This window comes from Bidens hawaiensis, unplaced genomic scaffold (assembly GCF_021521415.1).
Source record: "Bidens hawaiensis isolate Kalapana, Puna unplaced genomic scaffold, B.hawaiensis_p1.1 tig00001511_1, whole genome shotgun sequence".
In the NCBI taxonomy this organism is placed as follows: Eukaryota; Viridiplantae; Streptophyta; class Magnoliopsida; order Asterales; family Asteraceae; genus Bidens; species Bidens hawaiensis.
This window is the reverse complement of record NW_027491085.1, coordinates 1934357-1953152: the sequence shown is the minus strand read 5'-3', so window position 1 is coordinate 1953152 and position 18796 is coordinate 1934357. Positions and strand designations below refer to the sequence as shown.

Sequence of the window (18796 nt, the reverse complement as noted above, 5' to 3'; positions counted from 1 at the left end):
TTGTTATAAATTATATATATCACTTGTAGAGGCTAAGCGGCACGTAACCCTTGAAGTCCCACGCATCGAACCGGTTAATATTTGGAATAGCGAGTCACTGTTGAGTAGTACTACTGGGTTTGACAAACCCCACCCGACGCTAAGCTCAACTGGAGGTTGAGTGGGTGTAATTTTGGCTAACACTTACCATGGTCTGGGTTGACCTGGTGACGGGCACTTGATAAACAGTCAGCTTCGGTCTCGAACCACTTAGTAATACTTGTTGTATAGATTAGCTACCTATCGATATATAATTTGACATAACATTATCTGGTAACACTTAAACGCTGTAACGTGGTTACACACTTAAACGCCGTAACGTGGTTACGCAAAACACTTAAACGCTGTAACGTGGTTACACACTTAAACGCCGTAACGTGGTTACGCAAAACACTTAAACGCTGTAACGTGGTTACACCCTTAAACGCCGTAACGTGGTTACGCAAAACTTTTAAACGCCGTAACGTGGTTACGCAAAACACTTAACGAAAACGCTGAACTCAAACGCTAAACGATTTATCTTATATAACTTGTGAACTCACCAACCTCGTGTTGACCCCTTTTAGTATGTTATTCTCAGGTAGCCGAGGCGGGCGCGCGGTTTAGGAGCATGCATTAATGAAAACACTTTTATTCTGCAAACTTAATTTTAACAGTTACATTTGGTTTTAAGTCGTCCTGCGTGACGCAACTTTTGAATTAAGGTTTTACGCTTCCGCATTTACTTTCATTTAAACGTTTTTCTTTGGTTTAGTTATAACTAATGAATCCGATCCTGCCAGTTCACACCCTCTGACGGTAAAACTCCGTTAGTGGATTTTGAGGGTGTGACATTTCCCACCCCCAAGGGAGTGGCTACCATCCGACCATCCTCGGAGATAATAGCTAGTGTTAATCGAAACGCACCAAAAAGGAGGGGGGTGGAGGAGTGGGTACTCAACGGAGAACACCCTGAGCAGACGGTAAGGATAGGGTCACAATTATCTGACAAGGGAAAGGCAGGCCTGAAGGAGTTTTTATTGCACAACTCGGACGTATTTGCATGGACTCACCGGGATATGACAGGAGTCCCCCGAACCTGGACACAACACACCCTTGATGAATCCCGCTGGATGGAACCAGTCAAGCAAAAAAGAAGGAGTCTGGGGCTTAAGAAGAGCCGAGCGGTCAGGGAGGAAACCGCTAAGTTAGTGCAAGCAGGGATAGTAAGGGCGGTCAAATATCCTCGCTGGATATCAAACCCCGTGATGATCGCTAAATCTGACAACAGCTGGCGCATGTGCATTGATTTTAAAGATTTAAACAAGGCTTGCCCAAAAGACTCATACCCTATCCCAGAAATTGAAAAAAAGATAGAGTCTCTCGCCCAGTATCAACTTCGATGTTTCCTGGACGCATATAAAGGATACCATCAGATCCAAATGAACCCTCAGGATGAAGAAAAAACCTCCTTTTACACAGACGAAGGAACCTTCTGCTACACCAAGATGCCGTTCGGCCTGAAAAATGGCGGGGCAACATACCAGCGGTTCATGGATCGACTGTTCGATGGCCAAAAAGAGAGAAATGTGGAGATTTATATGGATGACCTGGTCATCAAAAGCACAGACGAAGAGAGGATGCTGAGAGACATCCGGGAAACTTTCGACACCCTTCGCCAAGCTAACATGAAACTCAACCCGGGTAAGTGTTCATTTGGGGTCGAAGAGGGAAAGTTTATGGGAGTTGTTGTCACCAAAGGTGGGTTTCGAGCAAATCCTGAAAAGATAGAAGCCCTGGCTCAGATGAGCCCGCCGAAAAACATCAAGAAGGTACAAAGGCTACAAGGAAGGTTAGTCGCCCTGAACCGATTCCTCTCAAATTTATGGCAGTGTTAAGAAGGTGTATGAAGAAGAACAAGTTCTGCTGGGACACGGAAGCTGATGAAGCCTTCCGAGAACTTAAGACACACTTAAGCGAACTCCTTTTAATCACCTCACCCTTACCGGAAGAAAAGTTAACTCTCTATCTGTCATGCACTAACCAAACCATCAGTTCGGCGCTGATGGTAGAAAGAAAAGAGGCTCAGATTTCTATATACTTCGTGAGCCGGACACTAAAAGGCCCGTAAGAGAGATATTCCCCCATCGAGAAGCTGGTATTGTCGTTGGTCTACACAGCCAGAAAGTTAAGACGATACTTTCAGGCACATGAAGTCCAGGTGTTAACCGACAAGCCCCTTCAACGAGTATTAACAAAGCCAGAGACTTCTGGCAGATTAGCCAAATGGGCTATAGAGTTGGGAGAATACTTCATCGAATATAAACCAAGAATTGCTTTCAAAGGGCAAGTGATAGCTGATTTCCTTAATGAAGCTCCGGCACCTGAAATCAAGGTGATCCCTTCCCAAGAAACACCGGAGGGAAGCGAAAGTGTCCCATCCTCGGGAGATACCGAGGGGAAACACCCGAAGAACCAAAATGAGCCAGTATGGAACTTACACACAGATGGGGCGTCCAATGAAGATGGAAGTGGGGCGGGTCTGATACTAGTCGGCCCAGAGGGGACTTAATACACGTATGCCATACGACTGAGTTTTGCTAGCACCAACAACGAAGCTGAGTACGAGGCCCTACTGGCTGGCCTCCGAGTAGCACGGAAAATGTCGGTCAAACGTATCCGGGCTCATGTGGATTCTTTGCTGGTGGCCAATCAAGTCAATGGGGACTACGAGGCAGAAGATCACAAGATGATAGAGTATCTCAAAAAGACGAGAGAGTTGCTACAAGGCTTCCAGGAAGCAAAGGTGATGCACATCCCTCGAAGTCAAAACAAGAAAGCGGATGCAATCAGTAAGTTAGCTTCGGTAGCTTTCGGTCACCTTGCAAAGGAGGTCCGGGTGGAAACCATTGGGCAACCATCCATATCAGAAAGGGCGGTAGGAAATGTGGAAACATCCGGGTATAGTTGGATGAACCCTATCATCCAATATTTTAAAGAAGGAGTTGTACCTGAGGGCAAACAAGAAGCCCGGAGACTGAGAATCAAGGCGCTGCAGTACGAAATGATAGATGGTGCCCTTTACAGGAAGTCCTACTTGGGTTCGTTGCTGAAATGCATTACTTACGAGGAAGCCGAGTACATCATCCGGGAAATCCACGAAGGGATATGTGGGATGCACATGGGAGCCAAAATGGTCGTCGCCCGAGCCATGCGGGCCGGCTATTACTGGCCAGCGATGTTTCTGAGTGCTCTGAGAGAAATACGAAAATGTGACAGTTGCCAGATTTACGCCCCGGTCACCAGAAAGCCAAAGCTTAACCTGGTACCGGTTAGTTATTCCTGGCCATTCCGAAAATGGGGGCATTGACATTGTCGGTCCTTTCCCGGAAGGATCAGGCAACGCTAAGTTCCTCGTGGTAGCCATCGATTACTTCTCTAAGTGGGTTGAAGCGAAGCCCCTGGCCACAATCACAGGGCAACATGTCAAAAATTTCGCATGGGAGAACCTTGTATGTCGTTTCGGGATACCCCACACCATTGTGAGTGACAATGGGAAGCAATTCGAGGGAGGAGCCTTTCGAGAATGGTGCGAACAATTGCACATCAAGCAGGTTTTCACGTCAGTCGCGCATCCCCAGGCGAATGGGCAAGTAGAAAGAGCTAACCGAAGCATTGTGGAAGGTATCTCCAGCCGTCTAGGAAGGAAACGAGGTTCGTGGGTCGAAGAGCTACCACATGTCTTATGGGCCCATCGCACTATGCCAAAGGTCAGCCATGGGGAAACACCTTTTAGCCTGACTTACGGCACCGAAGCAATGATACCAGTGGAGATAAACATCCCTACGCATCGAACAAGTTTTAGTGAGGAAGAGAATGAAGGCGATCTCAGGTTAAACCTAAATTTCGCCGAAGAAAGAAGGGAGGCAGCAGCCCGGCGAGAAGTTGAATACAAAAAAGCGATGGAAAAATATTACAACGCCAAGGTAAAGGAAGTGAAATTTGAAGTGGGAGATCTGGTACTGCGAGAAAATGAGGCCAATCGACAAGAAAATCAGGGGAAGTTAGGACCTCGATGGGAAGGGCCCTTTCAAGTCATTTGGGCAGGAGAGAAGGGAGCCTACAAGCTGGCATACCATACGGGATAAGAAGTACCCCGTACGTGGAATGCCATGCAATTAAGAAAGTTCTACGCTTGAGAGTCCCGATCAAGGGAGAGAAGAAAGGAGAAAAGGTAGAGAACTTCTCAATAACGTTTTTGTGATATCTAAATGCACTCCTTCGGGTGACTATGTTACATTCTAATAAATACCTCTCCGAGAGAGAATCCATGTAATAGGGCGTTAATGCTTTACTTTTTTGTAATCAGCCTATGCAACGCAATTTAAAACTTAACATTGAAGTAATTGTCCTTTGTGCTTTCTCCGTGAAACCTAACCATTTCAACCAAAGAACCTGTCTCCGAGACAATTGCTAAACGAAAATTAGCAAACACCCGTCTGTCACGAAAAGATGGGAGGGAGGCCTCGCTGGTAGGCTACATGGTTAACCAAAAAACTTATCTAATGAAACCAACTGATCAAACGACCCTAAACAACCAAGTGGGATTACAAACATAACCGAATATAATCCTAAGAACGACACGGTTCGAATGATTAAAACTACCAAACCACTTTAGTGGTAAACAAAGTCCAACCCCTAAAGGGGGAAAACAACCAGTTACATCAAACACAAGACCCTAGGGGGGCTAACACATACGAAAGTTCTTACGAATAACAAGTAAATGAAAGCAGCAAAAGAAAAGAGAGTTCATTAAAAGCCATAGCAATCCAAGCAAGTCCCCTGATCATCCTTGGGGAGAAGGAGTGACGGGGTCAACTACCGAGGACATGGCCTGAATCTCTTCCACTGATATGTCAGGAACGGCTGAAAGCTGCTCCAAAAACGAAGGTTCGTAAGCAACATATGTGCCAAAAGCTGCCTCAGCCTCCGCCTCCATGGTTTCAGAATAGGTGGGCGTTTCGACCAGAGTAATACCTTGAGCTTGGAATTCATAAACTTCTCTTAAACCACTCTGATATCCGGAAGAAAAAACAACACAGGTCATAGCATCTCTAACTAAACAAGTCTCATGGCAAGACCGAGCCCGTCCAAAGACCAGCTTGAACCCCTCCGACACCATCCATGCCCGGTCAGCCTGAGAACTTTTGAACGCCTCCTCCATCTTCTCATACTTCTCCTGGAGCTCCCCGATCAATTTATCTTTGTGGGCCTCCATCTTCTCATACCTCTCCTGGAACTCCCCCATCAACCGGTCTTTGTGAACACGATTCGCATCGGCCTCGCTCTTTAACCTCTCGTTCTCCTCACACACCATCTTAAAACTAGCTTCCACCTGACAACAAAAGAAACCAGAAAAACAGATAAGTCCTATAAACTGAGACAAAGATACAGGAAAGGAAAAAGAGAAGAATCCTTCTAAAACCTTCTCCTGCTCCACTCGAGCTTTTGATAGTTCCACACCAAACCGGGCGGCTTCGTCCTGAGCCTTCTTCAATTCCGTCTTCAAGTCAGGCACACCTAGAGACTCTTCCTGAGCCAGAAGAACTTGCTGTCTCAGACGTTGAATTTTCCCGTAATTCTTCTCGTTCAACTGCTCAAGCCTAGAAATCTCTTCTTTCAGTTGTAGCAACACCTGGCCATCATCGATAGCGGCTTGATGAGTGGCCGCCCCGAGTGCCAAAGCTCTATATAAGTGAGTACCAAAATCACCAACCAAGCGATCCCGGTCCAAAGCTCGAATGTTGGTCGCGTCAACGGGAGGGATGGCACAGGAAAGGAATTCGTGCGCTTGCAGAGGTGTCATGACATATGCCCCAACCTTCAAATCCCAGGAAGGAACGAACACAAGATCATCGTCCGGCCCCTCCATGTTCCGGACAGGTGAATTTTGAGGAACAGGTCCAGACCCTTCAAGATGTTCATCAGGGGAATCGAATTGAGCTTGATCTGACCCAACAAATGCATGCATATCAGCAGGGGTTACCACTGGAAACTCAAAATCGTCTTCTAAGTTGATAGGCTCGACAGAAGGGGTCACTGGAAGAGATGAAGAGGATTGGCGCAGATAAGGTCGCTTTGAATTCCTCAAACGGTGTTTCATAGAGGCCCCATAAACGTTAGCCAAAGCCTTTTTCCGTTTAGGGGCGTCTGACGCATCAATGTGGATAACGGAAGTAAGACGACCTGGGGAAGCTGATTCGGTCTCCGAGCTAGCCGGAGGAGTTACGGGGACGGACACGAAGGAGGCAGCCTTCAAAGGACCTTTCAACAAAGTCTCTTTTAAACTCATTTCTGCACAAAGGAATAACAAGTTAGGAATATCAAAATGGTAAAAAAGCAAGCATAAAGAAAAAACAAGAGGTCGAAAACCTCGGGCGCCGTCGAATATGGCTGGACGAGTAGAAGGGTCTGACCATATCCGGCTCAGTCCAGCCATACACAACATGGGTTCGGGATAAGTGATGGCTTCAGTGGGGTTGCTAATCAACAACTTGTATAAATCATCTTGAGGCATCGGAGGTCGAGGATACGTGTCATGAATAAGAGAATCCGTGAGTCGTCGGGTACAGAAACCCGGAGCAAAATTAAGGGACACGAAGAAAAAACTGTTCTTCCATTCCTTAGGGTTAAACCCAGTATGCATCTTTGAACAGCATAGGGGATGTTTATTCATAGGACGGCGTTAAAAGGTAAACCAATCGCCATCCACCTTCAAACGGTAAAATCGACGATACAGAGGCACGGTTGTGAAACCCTCCATAGCCCGACAAGCAATTTCAAAGTGGGTCACACGCAAAAAACCTAAGGGGTGAACCTGATCGAATCTTAACTTATGAAATTTCAACAAAGCTAACTGGAATTCCGTCAAGGGATAGCGAATGTTGGCGCATTCTAGGGTTTTGGTATACAGGGTGAGCAAGTCGGGACGACTAAGTGCCGTCTCGTGAGGTTTAGGTAAAACAGGTGATAAAGACAAAGGTACTCGATAACGAGCGCATATCTGGAGCATCTGGTCCTGGGTTAAGATGGAGGTTGTCGAAGACAAACCTTCACGGCTCATGGTGAAGGAGAAAAGAAAGAGGATCGAAGGAGAAGAGCACTGACCTGATGGAAGAGTGAAGGCTAGAGAGGAAAAGAAAGGTCGCCTGAATAGTGTGAGAGAGAAAGGTAAAATGAAAGGAGTAATTTATGAGACGAGACGTCAAGGAGATGAATAATAATCACTGCGTGAAAAGGCGTGTAATTCAATCTCCACCACATCCTTTACCGCCTTCGCAATCAACCAAGTTGGGCCGACAACGATTGTACATCCATGAGAGGCCCATCTTATACCAAGCAGTAACCCAGAGGCCCAACGAATGTGATGGCTAAGAAAGAAGGAAATCGTAAGGCAAGAATTGAGTCTATTGCTCATGTCATAAATAACATGAGTAATAGACTAGGGGACTTGAAGAGATTATATAGGATCCAGCCCATTTGAGGCCCAAGAAAGCAAACCCAGCCCAAAGCTCCCCTAAGACAAAAAGACAAGTCAACTACTGGCGGGTTCCAGTTAGTCAGAGGCATCAAGGCAGGATGACGTCCGTCTGAGGCATAAGAGAAGCATCCAGTGGATAAAAGAGTGGAGCCAGCTCAAGTCAAGGGACAAGGAAAGAACCGCTGGGTAATAGGGAGTATCACTAGATAACGGTCAAGGGAAGAAGATTCCCTTCGAACCATATATGTATAGGGATTGGCATATTGTAAAAACCATGTACACAACTCATACGGATCCTCTCTTTTGAATATAAAAACTATCTCTCCGAATTCTCCAAAGAAACTTCTCATAATCCACCATTAGCATACATAAACAACTCAGATTCATTTGAGGTTTCTACAAGTAACATGTTAACATATTGTGTTAGTTCGTGGAATGCGGTTGCTTCCCCATCTTCTTATAAGCAGGTTATCTAGACCCCAGTGATCCTACGTAGTATGTTACTCCGAATGTGGCTATAGTGCATTAGCGTGGTAAGTTTTCAAACTTCTTTTACTTAGTGATAGTAGACTTGTAGTATTAGTTAATGTTCTTAGACATACGCTACGATAATCGCTTAGAACAGGTACAGAAAATGTTTAATTTACAATATGCCTATCATGATTTTCATAAATTAGTTTATTAACTATGATTAAGTTACCAGTTATTTGTATAACATTTGATGTTTGTAGATTAATTAATACTTTAGAAGAAAATGTTTCGGCGATAAAGCTATAGATATTAGTCTGGGATCGAAGACAAAGACACAAAGTTGAAGTGAAAGCTAGAAGATGAACGAAATTATTTCAAAGATACTCTAGTGTCATCTATAAATATTTAATACTCGTATTAAAGATTTAATACATGATAAGAAAAGTCATTTATAAGTGCCATTAATTAATTAATAGACGTACTATTATATCGAAGCTTCGTGGTACAATTGTTCAAAATTAAATTGGTATATTGGAAGCGATGTCACACACAGTCAGAGAGACACTATAACTATAAAGGGTCAAATGCAAATTCTCAATTCCGTATTCCAACTGGCATGCCCGATCCATCATCCTGACCGTCCATATAGATTCAACTCACTCTTTTGTCCAAAGTTGTTAATAATATCCAACATGTTGTCAAACAAGTCTTTTTTATAACACTCTCGTGGAAACTCCCATGAACCCTCATAGAAACACACACAGCCCTAGCTAGCTAACACCATTATAAGTACAACCCATAAACATAGACAACACCAAGATTTCACATTAAAAACAAACACACATATATACACACAATGGAAAACATGAAAAGATTATCGGTTAAGTCAAATATATGTCGTAAACACCCGAAACACCAGCAATCTCCCGGGGTTTGCTCGTTGTGTTTACAAGAAAGATAATCGAAAATATCGGGTTCTTCTTCATCGCAAAGTGTATCGAATGTTTGTTCGTCGTCTTCTTCATCTTCTATATCTTCAGTATCTTCTGCTTGTTCATCTAATGTGCCATCTTACGTGGCATCTCCCACGCGTAATTATCGAGATGGAGATGAAGTGCATGATGTTGACGGAAAATTAGGGTATCTTTCTTTTTTGAGAAAGAGTAGGTCAATTGCTTTTGTTGGTGAAAAGATTGTGGAAAATGATGGGATGAAGAAGAAGAAGAAGAAGAAGAAAGGAGATGGGTTTTGGTCAAAGTTGATTGGGTTGAAGAGAAGTAATATGAAGAAGAGATCAATGGAAGAGGGTTCTTCAAGACTTATGCATTCAAGAACTATGAGAGAAATGTTGACTACAAGGATTTGATTTGACTTTGTTTATATATATTATATTCTTTTAGTGGGATAGAAAGTAAAACCCTTTTAGGGTTATATTATTCTTTGATTATATTTGTAGATGAACGTGTTGCATAAGAAAATTCATAGGAAAAGAAGTCAAATTTGTACAACCAAAAAGAAAGAAAAAGAAGAATGACATTTTCTTTTTCTTATCTTATATTTTTTTTCTTGTACACCCACCACGATATGAATGTGTTCTTCTTTTCACTTTCCTTAGTATTTTTGGAACTTTTGTAGAAAGATGATCAGATATATTGAAGTTTTCCGCAATTCTCACAAGCTCACTTTGAGAAAACTGGTCGGAAACAACTATTTTCTATCAATTATCAATGAAAACTGGCTTAGAAAGCGACCTAGTTTTCTAGTAGTGAATATTATTAGTGTTGCGCATTTGACCTCATTTATGTGAAGGCTCGGACCACTAAGACCCTCATGCGGGGATTCATATACCTTGTAACATTACTATAATTAAAAGTTGTGATATATAGGGGGTGTTTGGGATTGTTTATTTTCATCAACTTATAACTTATTAAATTTTTGAAAAGTAATAAAATGTTTGAGATTGCTTATATTGTTATAGAAAATCAGTATAGTTCTCCTCATGCATGTTTGTGTAATATCGTTAGGTCTGTTTTTTTGGATAGAGATTTACTACTTGATATCAAAATAATAAGTTAAATGACACCTAAGAGGAATTTTAATTTAGTTGAAATAGCTAACGAAGAGACCGTACTACCGTAGTATTTGTTTGAAAGCAGTTGTGTTTGCTGGATTTTCACATGTAAGAAATTTTATAATATTTAATAGATCACAAAATTATTAAAAGGCATGTTTTATGTATGTGGTACAGCAAGTATTCAAGGTGTCAATTTGCAAGCATGGGCATAAGAGCATATATAATAATATGAATAATTAAATATTAAATTTAAAATAAAAAATATAAAAAAGCTGACAGTATTAAGATAAACAAACCGTTGATTATTATAATGATCAACAAGTCTAAAACTGACTAAACTGTATGTTATTTAAAAACTGTATAAGAAAAAGGATGGAATAACATGTTTAAGTAGTAATCAAAGTTACATGCGTTCCACATTATGCTCCTAATTTATGTTATTTTATTTTTCTTATTTATTTGTTTATTATTATTATTATTATTTAACTTTTTAAGTTAGTTTATATAAGTTTAACTTATGTTTGAAGATTTTATAAAGTTGAATACATGTTTCTTATGGAAGTCTTATGGTGCTTCAATGGAGTGACCAAAAGATGGTGCTTTAAAGCCCCCAACACTGCACCCTGCCGGTAATGGTTGTATGATAATAGGGATGAGCAAAATCGGTACCGTACTGGTATCGATTTGGTACCGTCGGTATCGAATCGATATCAAAGTTTTAAGTTTCGGGATCAGTACGGTACTAGTACCGGTACGCTACCGGTATTTCCTGATTTTTACCCTCGGTACCGGTACCAAGAATTAGTGATTTTCGGAATCGGGATTTTCGGTACCGGTACGGTACCGTGCTCATCCCTACATAGATAAGGGACGGGGCTTCAAATTATTAAAGCCCACAAAAGAAAAGTGTTGACAAATGGTGGGGCCTATATTTAACGTTGTGTTTCGGAGTTAACAACGTACATATAGGAAAAGAAAACATTTCCATTCATTTTTTTTTTCTTTTCATTTTCCTTTTCTTTCATTTATTTTTCTTTCCTTTCCTAACTTTCAATTCCTTTTAAAATGAAAAGAAAGAATTTACACTACAAAAGCCTTAACTTTCGTCCATTTCCTTCACTTCCCTTCTTTCTTTAAATGAAACTTGGGAAAACACTTTTAATTTCTTTCATTAAATGAAACTCAGGAAGCCTCCCTTTCTTTCCTTTCCTTTCCTTCCCTAAGTTGAACTCGGAAATAAAGCGTAAAGGAGCGGGGCTTTAAAGGGCTTTAAGGTAATTAAATTCTCCGTTATCTACGTGACAGTGACGTGACATTTTAACATGGGTTTAAAGCCCCTCCATAATCACTACCTACCTTGGTATCCCTAAAACACATCTTAAGACCGAAAGCCCTGTTTCGAAATTTATTCCTAGTTAATATTCAAAGTTGACGCATATATAATAAAATTAATAAAAGCAATACAAAAGATAGATGATGTAAAATATATTACATAAGACATACCTACCGTATGCAAATTGCAAATATATAACAATTAACAAGCCAAAGATAATAGAATTAACAAATGTAAACATAGATATCATGGTGGCAAACATAAATAGAGATATTTGAAGTAACATATATAACAAGTAAATTCAATTGTCACAAATAAGATATAGCCGGTTTCGTAATATACATAAATAAAAGGTGTTTGCTAAGACGGGGACTCCAAAATGACGAGGGATCAAGTCTTACAGTGCACAAAATAGGTGTAATAATCTCTCTTTAAAAAAATAATGTATATAAATTCTTAAATAATTACACAAATGGCACCTAAATTGGATGATGTCAACGCAAGGTGTCGTTTTTTTCCTTTTAAGATTTAATAAGTTACACACATACTGCTAATCCTACTCCTAAATCTACATATCTATTCCCCATAAACACTCGAACTCTCGAGTCTCGACCATGTATAATGTATACATATCTTGATACCACTAACCTAGAAACCCTTTACCGAAACCGGAAGTAGAGCCAAATGAGGAAATAATTGAGGCACGTGAAGTTTAGGACCTGTTACAGTAAAATGGACTTTTAAACTCCAAAAAAGCTTCAAATGCAGAAACGAAACAAAACAACTTCAAATGATGCATATAGAGGTATATTAAGTGATAGTGAAACCATGAGCTCTTATATCCAACAATAAAGATCTCCATAGGTGTGATAATTGTTTCCAGATTCCACTAAGGGAATCAAGAAAATCTGAATTAAAAAGAAAAAAAGAGGCTAAATACAATAGTGGTATTTTGTTATTTATAAACTCGCCTAATGGCGAATGCATTGTAATAAAAAAAGTGTGTCATGACTTCCATAAGAAACAGGCCAAGTACCAAACAACTTGTTTGAGTGTATAACTCTTCTGAGGTGTATCCAGCTGCCAGAAAAGATATCACATTGGTGAGATTCTTGGTAAATTACCCAAAAAAACAAGACGTTTGATAAAACGTACAAACGCCATTGAAGCCAGGTTATAATTAATGGTATGAATTATGTTGATCAATCTTGTATACAAAATGATACAATACAGATTAATTAGCTTTTACAGCCATTTACAGTAAATGGAGAATAGACAACAATACTTTGACCAAGAATAAATAAGTCAAATTATTTCAATTATTTGATATTTGAATTTAAATATATGTATCCATATAATACAGGTTATATGCCATAGCATGTAGATTACAGTATTAAATAAAGAAATATTACATGTAAGATAAAGCGATTGATATTAAACCACTATAAAAATGACTTTATTTGCCTGTAACATTCTGTAGCATGTTATATGCCATAGCATGTAGATTACAGTATTAAATAAAGAAATATTACATGTAAGATAAAGCGATTGATATTAAACCACTATAAAAATGACTTTATTTGCCTGTAACATTCTGTAGCATGTTTTCCCTGAAGAACAGGTTATGCAGTGTTGAATGTGCTTATGTAATTACCAGAAAGACCATATTCTAATATTAATCTGAGAATATCCATATAATAAATATGCAATCAAATTTGATGCAGTACGTATTCCAGACAAGGCAACAACACTAAGAGGGCAATGCTTGCTGTTTTGGTAACAATGATACACCTCTTGATCAACATAAGTGTTATGATCTGACAATACTTATTTGATATTTGAATTTAAATATATGTATCCATATAATACAGGTTATATGCCATAGCATGTAGATTACAGTATTAAATAAAGAAATATTACATGTAAGATAAAGCGATTGATATTAAACCACTATAAAAATGACTTTATTTGCCTGTAACATTCTGTAGCATGTTTTCCCTGAAGAACAGGTTATGCAGTGTTGAATGTGCTTATGTAATTACCAGAAAGACCATATTCTAATATTAATCTGAGAATATCCATATAATAAATATGCAATCAAATTTGATGCAGTACGTATTCCAGACAAGGCAACAACACTAAGAGGGCAATGCTTGCTGTTTTGGTAACAATGATACACCTCTTGATCAACATAAGTGTTATGATCTGACAAGTGTTATCGTGCCTATCGTTCCAATCACAAAATTTATACATCACAAGATAAAATTAAGATCAAAGACAAGGTAAGATAAAAACAGATGTAGAGTTAATAAATATAATTGACGAGTCTGGACGAATATAATACAATAAAGTTGTACAACTTGTAGATCGATGTTGTGACTCAGGTGAAGCTTGTGGGGAACTGAGAGGTGTGGGCTGAACTGGTGGATCTGGAATATCGATCATTCCCATGCGAATCATCATGCATAAATAACATTGAGACTGTCCACCTGTACAAGTCGACTCGACCGGTTGTACCATTTTTTGCCCAATCTGGTACGAGTTAAAAATGTATTTAAAACATCGGTTATAATGAGGTGTAACGAATACATCGGAATGGTTCTTTGACATATTTTGGAAATCGAAACACATTTATACAAAAGTGGAATCAAGTACAATGAACTCCATTTATATCTTTTGATCAATAAAGATAGTTAACGAGATGTTGTGAAGTTAATATAAAGATTATAACGATTTCCTTGAGTATCTCCTTACTAACAATCACATTATTGTTCCTTAAATGATCCTTGGTCTACATACATGCATGCATGCATGCATACATACATACATACATAAGCTTTTTGAGAGAACACATATACCTAATAATAAACCTAAACTCTGCCCACACTTGTTTGCCCAAAAGCATCTTACTTTTATAACTTGTACATAAGTCAAAAAGTATATGCAAGAGAAGCCATACTTTATTAACTACTAGGAAGGGTATGAATTTGAGCCTGCCTCTTTGGTTTCTCGGTAAACGAATTTGGGCATGTTAGAATATCAAATGGTTTTTTTTTTTGGTAGTTTATATTTAAAAAAAATTGTGGGCCAAATTTGAATGGGTGTTCCAGCCCCTCTTAACACACCCGAACTAAGCCTACGCCCCCCCCCCCCACGTCTAGTGCTAGTCGAGGACAGCAGAAGAGGGTCACATAAACAACTTAACATAAAGAAGAAAACGACAACTAGACATGAAAAGGTCGATGGCAATAAAAGCCGAGACACAACATGGATTATGACTAGAGAAGTGTAAACAAGTGTCACAATTGACTCTAATACATTGCTAAAAGAACAAAACAGAACGGAAATGCAAGACAAACTCGGTAAGAAAGGAGTAACGTAATGAAAATAGAGGGTGTCGATGACTAGATAAGAGAATCACTATGTAAGTAGACTCAAGGTGTTAATACCATAAACAAAAAATTAACAAAAATCGTTATATTTTTTTCTTGGTATAAACCCTTATTTAGACTTATATAAGATACAACTACAATAATTACAAGAAAACAAAATAAACGAATATATTCTATTAAGATTCAAACATAATAGACAATGTGTGAACCAATAACATCATTTCTCAACAGTTATAGCAAATTTTAATACTCAACAATACAATTTGTCCCGTTAAGATTATGAGGCATGACATGACACTTCAATGGCTTTGTCAAATAGCAAACTTTTATATTAGATTGATAAGAAATTTTCTTGTTTTACTTATTATTCATCTAAATGGAAAATTATGATTAGTTCTTGCCATTGTCATGTAGAACTTTGACAAGAAAAAAAATTATGTTTCTTAATTTTGATCTAAAGAAGCAGTAGCATTTTCATCAACTTTTTCATTATTATTTGTAATATAATTTTAACAAATATATTGTAGCACGATATTAGTCCTTCAATTCTTTGACCCACCAACATTTCAAATGTTTATGTAACATTAAATGTGATATATGATGATTACTATGGGAGATTGCTTTTCTATTTGTCCATATTCCCATACTCTGGTAGAAATAAATAGAGGAAACACAGAATGAGATGTGTATGCTACATGCATATTGTGCATGTGATTTGCAAAAACCATGTGCTATGTCTCTCTATCAATATATATATATATATATATATATCAATATATATATATATATATCAATATATATATATATATATATATATATATATATATATATATATATAGATAGATAGATAATTATTTTTTCTTTTATTTTGGTTAAAAATTGTAGAGGTATCACCCTTTGTCCTTGTTATTAACCTTGGATACTTGGATCCTCAAATATCTCCCTTGTACTACTACTATTATTTATCCTTCTCACAACTAAATAAGGTACACATGCATTTTATACATAGCTAGACCATTGCTCTACAATCATATATGTATGTGATAAACTTGATCGTCAAAGAGTGGTTCTCCAAACTCAGACTTTGAGATTCTTTCTATATTTCTAGCTTAGTCTTATGCCCGGGACTACTAACACTGTCTTAACCCGCAATTAGAAGTGACATGACACATTATTTTTATAACTACGTACAATAACAATTATTACGGATATCTTTTCATATTCAAATTAAAATACAGTCATTATAAGAACTCTATACGTATGTATAGGAACTCAAAAATGTTTCGTATTAATGTTGAATAAGTATCTAATTTATTAATCTTTAGCATAAAATTGAAAAAAAAAAACACGGCATTAGTTAACTTTTTTAAGATTTACGTATGAACAATATAGTAAATGCAATCTACCCTTCCCCTCTTGGTATATATACACATCAGAATTACCTTAACTCATTCACCATCAAGTGAATTCACATCTTCACTTGCCATGAAGTCTCCTGCATTTGTTTTAGCTGTTCTTGTCTTGGTTGCAACATATGCGATGCATGTTAGCATTGCCTCACATAATCTCATACCCATCCCTTCACCGCCACCCAACATTGCTCCATTGCCTACCAACAACACTGCTCCGGGTACGCCATCATGCACCCCGACACCTCCTAGCCCAACACCACCAACACCGTATCACCTGCCACCCCCACTGGCTCCAAGTCCCTCTACACCACCACTGACACCAGCAATCCCCCCTCCGGCTCCAACGACTCCATCCACACCCCCACCGGCTCCAACAAGTCCCTCCATGCCCCCACCAACTCCAACAACACCATCCACACCCCCCACCCACACCAACAACCCCCTACACGCCCCCACCGGCTCCAACAAGTCCATCTACCCCCCCCCCCCCCCCGACACCAACATGACCATGCACACCCCCATCACCTCCAACATATTCCCCGATCCCAACAAGTCCTCCGACACCCAAACCAACTCCAACGAGTCCCCCTACCCCCAAACCGGCTCCAAGTCCCCCAACACCGATACCAACTCCAACAAGTCCCCCTACCCCCAAACCAACTCCAACGAGTCCCCCAACACCCATACCGACTCCACCTGGTTGTAAAACCCCAATCGCACCCACACCTTATAATATAACACCACCGTCGGCTCCGCCACCTGCTAATCCTCCATTTCCACAGCCTCCCATCTCTTATCCACCACCCATTGCTCCACCCACATCACCTAATTGCACCCCCACAACTCCACCACCAGCTAGTCCACCAACACCCATTCCTAAACCACCACCACCTGCTAATCCATCAACAATCACTCCATCTTCACCCCCACCAGCAGGTACTTAATTAACATCATTTTACTTCTAGTAATTAAATATTTCATAACTTTCATGATCAATTCTATTTAATTAATCATTCTGATAATTAATTTTGTGGTTGTATATATATATATATATAGGATGCTTATTATCATGTGAGTTGATGTGCAAGCCACACTATAACCAAGGCGGATGTCACCGTGACTGCATGGTGTGCTGTAGCCGATGCAACTGTGTTCCACCCAGTCACTATGGAAACAAAGAGATATGTGGCTCTTGCTACACAGACATGAAGACTCAAGCTGGTAGACCAATGTGCCCTTGAAGACCATACCATCTTTTATTAGTTTCCTTGCTAGATGAGGGAATTAATAAAATTTATACATAGTTATTAAAATAAATTGGTCTTGTGTAATCGAAGTTGTTGTTTGGTTGCAAAATTATCAGCTCTTGTTACTAACCAGGAGTAGTTTAATGAATACAATTAATTTGCTATATCAAGAACGGTTTATGTGTATTTGTGAAGTACTCGTAATTATTAACCGATAATATGTCTTGATATTATTGGTATATATTTATGATATTGATGTATATCTTTGTGATCTTCAATTAGTTATAGTAATTTCATCAAGCATCACACAATTAACAAATTATATCATTTTATATGAAGGTAAGTAAGAGCTTGTCCTCAAATACATACATGCATATAGGGCTGTTCACGAACCGAACGCAGGTATTCTCATACTTGGTTTGGTTTGAAAGTGAGCCGAAACGAGCGGATTGAATTTAAAGAAAATGAGCGATATCTTTATGCTTGAACTTGGTTTGGTTTTGAAACCGAGCGGCTTGGTTCGGTTTGGTTTTGCTTGATTTCGTACGAAGTTTCCAATTTTAAATTTCTAAAACTTCAAAATATCATTAATTAAAGACTTTTAACTCTAAATTATCTAAACTTTCAACTTTAAAATGTATAAAACTCAAAGTTAAAAACAAAACATATATAAAACGAGCGGCTATGGTGTAAAATTGAACTTTGAATTCGACACAAAAGAGAGATATTTTAAAAACTTAAAAAAATAGTATACTTTTATATATACACATAAAGTTAATATATAAAACTACTAAATAAAAAATAATCCGAGCAAAACAAACCGAACCAAACCGAGCGAGGCTTTTCTCGTGCTTGGATTGTTTTTAAACCGAACCGAGTCGAACGGCTCACTACCAAACCGAGCCTAAATTAAACGAGCATTTTTCGAGCAATTTTCGAGCGAACAATGAACGAACGGCGAGCAGTTTGGACAGCTCTACATACATACATACGCTTTTGTAGGTTCTTTTGTTTGTTTAGTGTTTACTGATACATAGATGAAAATTATCACATATCCACACAAATAAGTACATACGAATTATATGTGTATGTGAAGCATAAAATAGTCTTTTATTTAATATGAAGATAAGTAAGGGTCTTGTCCTCAAAAGTTTTGATGCCACATTTAGAAAATATACATGTAATGGGATATCATTATGCAACTTGATTATTTAATTAATTATGTTGTTGTTTGTTGGAAGTATTCCGTGTTGAATGGCCCTCTTAATGTTGGTTCGAACCCCTCGGTCGTGCTTATTAACTTTTCATA

The 18796-nt window shown here is 39.0% G+C and overlaps 2 protein-coding genes across 2 annotated transcripts; both read left to right on the top strand.

The window, feature by feature from the left end:
* The first annotated feature begins 2680 nt into the window (after positions 1-2680).
* Positions 2681-3388, top strand: LOC143581716 (uncharacterized). Its single transcript, XM_077064433.1, has one exon. The coding sequence runs from the start codon at positions 2681-2683 to the stop codon at positions 3386-3388; it is 708 nt and encodes a 235-aa protein (XP_076920548.1).
* Positions 3389-3779: 391 nt separating this feature from the next.
* LOC143581705 (uncharacterized) lies at positions 3780-4166 on the top strand. Its single transcript, XM_077064426.1, has one exon. It carries the CDS (start codon positions 3780-3782, stop codon positions 4164-4166), a length of 387 nt encoding a protein of 128 aa, XP_076920541.1.
* Positions 4167-18796: the final 14630 nt, after the last annotated feature.